A 5,124-nucleotide genomic window follows, 5' to 3' on the forward strand; every position below is an offset into this window, starting at 1 on the left:
CCCAGGTCCCCCCATTAATTTCCAGTTCAATTCCATTTTCGGAGATGTGCGGATGATGCATGCTGTGCGTCACAGACCTTTTGAAGTTTGGACAAATGAGAATAGGCAAGTGTTTCTACAAGAAATTGCATTTTTACATGTGCACATTTACATTGATGTGTAAGATTGCATTTGTAATGATCAATCCTGAAGCTGCAAAGCCCTTTCTATTGAGTTTGGAAAGCCACCGTGCTTTTTCTCCGTAATTCACACTTAAAACGGTTTCCAGAGCTTTCTACAAATTGCTCTGCTCCTATCACCCGGCTCAATATAAATTACTTTTTCGCGGTTGCAATTACCCACACAGCAGAATATATGCATCTTCTCATCTGTGCAGGCGGTGCATGTCAAATATAAAATGGCACAATACAGACAGAGTCATCAATAAATGATGCGTATGCTGGTGGTTTTATTCTAAGGGCCACCTGCACCACAGACTGAAGGATGGAGGTGGGTTGTATACACTAATTGCCTCTTAAGCTGAGTAGCACTACATTTAATCAGACCACAAACTTTAATGCTTTAGTCCCGAGAGGCACATAATGGACTCAGTAATGCAATGAATTTCTTATCTCTCTCGCAGCTAGGTCCCCATATGCATCAGGCTTAATGGCGTGAAGGCTACACAGAGCGCTCTGACCAATGTAACGGCCATCTTGGTAGCCTCTGCTGGTTTGCTAATGAGACCCGAGCATCCAACGGGGGCCAAAGAGTCCGAGCCATTAGTGGAGACTTACACTTGGCCCCGGATGATTTGCAAGGTCCACGGATCACTTACTCCCTTTTCTCTCTCGGGGTGATATATCGCTCTGAGATCAGGAAATACACTTTTCAAATAAGCTCATTTCACATCCGACCATGCTTGTTCTCCATCGAGGGGCCACGGCTCGATGCGTGGGTGCTTTTTGATATCTAAGCTCGGGGAATAACGTGATCAGAATACAAAAAGAAAGTGGCTGTATATTACATTACATTACATGTTACTTGTCTTGACTTACATACTCAGTACTGTGGGCAATCCCCACAGGAGCAATTTGGGGTGAAGTGTCTCAGGGACACAACGACATGCTGACTGCAGTGGGACTCGAACTTGCTACCCCCTGATACAAAGTTCAGCGCACTGTCCCACTGAGCCACAGCCTCCCTTAGATTTCCCTTAGATATATCAAAAAGATCAGATTAATTTCACATTTCTAAAAATGGGGGATTACTAGAATCATTACAGTGTTAGTAACAACCTAAAAGCATCATATAGTGTTTGGTGTAAAGGATGTTATCTCTTCTCTGTCAGCTGTTCTGATCTGTAGGATAATACTTTCAGAGTGAATCTATTCTTCTACTGCCTGAGTCTGCTTCATGGTTTTCACTTTCTTTGCTTCATTTGTTCTGGTTTTAACTCAGCAGGTGAACCTATATGTTCATAGAATAGTGTGTGTGAGCTTCGCGGTGTGTTAAACTGAAACGGAGCATTTTCTGCTTTTTTAAACTAGTCTGTGTCTCACTGTTGGTGTGTAGGCTGAATCTGCGTCATGAAAGGCACGTTTTCCTATCAATAAAATAATTGAGTTTCTACTTTTCTGAGGTCACATTGTTCTGTTGTCTTACATAGTACACTTCAGTAAAACAAATCTTATTGATATTTCCTTTCCTTTGTATCCATTTGTATTGCAATCGAGGCTATGAAAACCAAAGTAAATGCTTCTGCTTTGAACTGATAATTGCTGTGAGGAGTTTCCAGCTCAATTATTCCTGTTGTGCATTAGAGGACACACATTACACAAATATACTTTGATAAAGGGTTTATGTATGTAGAATTTAAATATGCATTAAAAAAACATAACGCTTCCTCCTCCTGGTTAAAAGATAAAATATAACAATTTGATTCCACCCGAAAACCTTGAAATTGCTTCTCATTTATTCGTAACATTAGTGCAACTCCCTTTTCTCTCCTCTGTGGGTTTAATCCAAAGTGCGCGAGAGAACATTTTAGAAATGCACTTTTTAAGCTAAGAATATTTTTGATATTTGATTTAACTCCTCATGTCCGGGAGTTCTCAAAATGTGGCTTTAAGACGCTCCTTAAAAAACTTTTTAAATGATCCTTCTAATCTTAACTTCACACACTAGATCTTTGATTGCTTTAAATTAGATTTTTTAAAAGCTTTTTTGACTATATTTGATGTCTTATTGCTTTATTTCAATGGTTTGATGTTTTAGTGCTTTTTTGTGCTCTTACCCTGTAAATCACATTGAAAAGGTGCTTTCTTATAATTTATTATTATTACGAATACTTTGATGGAATAAAAAAACAAAAAAAGTATCTTATGTTTTGGTACCTTTGTCTATCATAGTGTACACTGTCTGACAGTTCTGTATATTAATACTGTCTATTCGGTAGAGATGCTCTATAGATGGATATCTTTCCTATCTCTTTTTTTTTTCTTTCATGTGCAATGCCTTGTCTTCAAGCTGCTAAGATGAAACACAATCCCACATTTGGATCAATAAAGTATTACTAATCTAGTTGTGTTCAATGTATGCTATCCATTGTTTGCAGGAACATACCTTTAAGATGTTGTTAGAATAAAGCCACACACACACACACACACACACACACACACACACACACACACACACACACACACACACACACACACACACACACACACACACACACACACACACACACACACACACACACACACACACACACACACACACACACACACACGACTATGCACACACACACACACACACACACACACACACACACACACACACACACACACACACACACACACACAGTCTATCTGTTCCTAATAAATCCCTAACATAGGTTGAATTGCTCTCTATTGTCCTCGCTGCACCACCACTCTCCGGCCTCCCTAATGACAAACACACCATGCAGGTAAACCAATAGCTAAGCTCCATTAGAGGAGACTGTCTCTGCAGATATACACCAGGGAGAAAATATAGGTGTAGGAAGAAAAAGTGTCATTTCAGAGCAAATAAAAGTGCATCAGTGGGAGAGAAAGCATCCTTCACGGAGCATTTGGTTTCCACTTGTTCCTCTGCAACATTGATTTTGTACCTTTTTCTTAAAGTGCATGTTTTATTAAGACAGGTTGTTTCACCTTCCTTTAGAGACTATGTTGTGGCTCAACCTGCAGCACCTATCCACATTAATAATTCACTTTATTTTGCATGTATTTGAAATGCAGGTCAATTCAAATCACCATATTCACCATATGAGGGGTTGAGAGCGCTGGGACTCCATCACTGACTTTCCTAACGTTTAGTGGAGATTGAGATGTGATGTTAACCGTCAGGGAGTGAGGAGTGATGTTAAGACCACTGCAATCGCACAATGCCTCCATGTTGTCCAGGTTTTCTCCCCGGTAAAATGACAGGAATTTCACAGTTAGCCCCACGAGCATGCCTGCAAAATAGAGCAACAAAGAAATATAAGCTGCTGTTGTAAAAACTAATACATTATGAATAATACAACCATATTCCAGGAGTAAATAAATCATGGTGCAGCTACTATAATGCAAAAAACGACTTATGGTGACAGTCCTGTAGAGACATAACCCTGTACAACAAAGCCTATAAGAACACGTCTAAAATACATGCTGCTATACAGATAACACTTTGAAATGCAAAGTTAATATTGCATGATTGAAGGAGGATAACATGCTCACTGGTGAGACATTAATAGTGTATGGTATCTGGAGCAATGCAACCTGTTTGGTGTAATGACAGCCTCAATTAAAAGTGTGAGCCCAATGTCAAGAGGTGGAAGAAGTACTCAGATGTTGTACTTGAGTGAAAGTAGAAGTACTCAGATCTTGTACTTGAGTGAAAGTAGAAGTACTCATATCTTGTACTTGAGTAGAAGTACTCAGATCTTGTACTTGAGTAAAAGTAGAATTACTCAGATCATGTACTTGAGTAAAAGTAGAAGTACCAGAGTGTAGGAATACTCTTTTACAGTAAAAGTCCTGCATTCAAAATGCTCCTCAAGTAAAAGTAGAAAAGTATTATCATCAAAATATAGTTAAAGTAGCGACAGTAAAAGTAGTGATTGTGCAGATTGGTCCATTTCAGAATAATATATATGATATGTTTAATAGTTAATTATGAATACAGATAAACAATAACAATGTTGACTAAAGCTAAAATAGCTAATTTGAGACCACTAGAATCCAAAGCTCAAAAGTCGACACCAAACTGTGGTTATTTTAACATCCTGATACATGTTAAAGCTGTGCGTTCAGGAAGTGTTATTGAATTTAACGGCTTCCGTTTTAATTTAGCTTAGGTTTTCTTACCATAAAACATTGCCCCTCCAGTTTCATTTAAAAGTCTATATTTGCACCGTTTTGATTTCCACACAGTGAGGATGGTTAGAAGTGCCAAGCTAGCTGCTGAAAGTAGAATTAAGGTTGTATTTTCTTGTCTTTGCTCCATCTTCATCTTCAACACCGAGGACAAACTTTTCGGAAACAACTGTTGTGTCTTTGATTCAAGTGCTGCCTTCACTGCTGCTCGGAAATCTCTGCTTCCTCACAAACGTACGGAAGTAACTACAAGTATATATGAGTGAGTATAAGTTTATTTAATATAAATAAACAGCCTTAAGATATTGTGTTGGCTACACTAAGCTATTGATGCAACAAATGTGCATGAGGAGAATCAGAATTCCATTATGAGTCCGACAGCGGGGACATTTACGGTGTTACGCAAACGTTTCATAGCAGGTAGAAGAGAATCTTAGCTAAACAAATTAGTTTGAAAATAACCAAGTGACAAACATATGAAAGTATTGAGTCTTTATAAAATGTGTTAGGACTGTTTTTAACCTTCTGTTCGACCATATGGTAGAGCTTACTTTGAGTGTTTTACTTAATTCCACCCGTCAGTAATCTCTACCACATGTTGACGTTATATTTGGTGAAAAACTAGTATGTTTTTTTAACTATCTAAAACCATGCTTTACTGAACGGTCGAAATGTAATTTAGTGGTAAAAGCAGTGAGGCCAAGATGACACATTTACAATTTATATTAAAAAAAACCACATTTAT

At 38.3% G+C, this 5,124-nt stretch overlaps 1 protein-coding gene across 1 annotated transcript in view; it reads right to left on the minus strand.

Annotated features, from left to right (window-relative positions):
• The window catches only part of LOC104954854 (sodium/hydrogen exchanger 9-like), a 7,047-nt gene extending 2,501 nt beyond the window's left edge, over positions 1 to 4,546 (minus strand). Inside the window, exons 1-2 of the mRNA XM_010782049.1 lie at positions 4,371 to 4,546; positions 3,285 to 3,478 (exon numbers count right to left, since the gene is read on the minus strand). Coding sequence (XP_010780351.1) covers positions 3,285 to 3,478; positions 4,371 to 4,515 — 339 coding nt within the window. The 5' untranslated portion in view covers positions 4,516 to 4,546. The remainder of the gene's footprint in view (positions 1 to 3,284; positions 3,479 to 4,370) is intronic.
• Between the last annotated feature and the right edge of the window lie 578 nt (positions 4,547 to 5,124).

This window comes from Notothenia coriiceps, unplaced genomic scaffold, assembly GCF_000735185.1.
Source record: "Notothenia coriiceps isolate Sejong01 unplaced genomic scaffold, NC01 NC01_scaffold00000495, whole genome shotgun sequence".
Taxonomy (NCBI): Eukaryota; Metazoa; Chordata; class Actinopteri; order Perciformes; family Nototheniidae; genus Notothenia; species Notothenia coriiceps.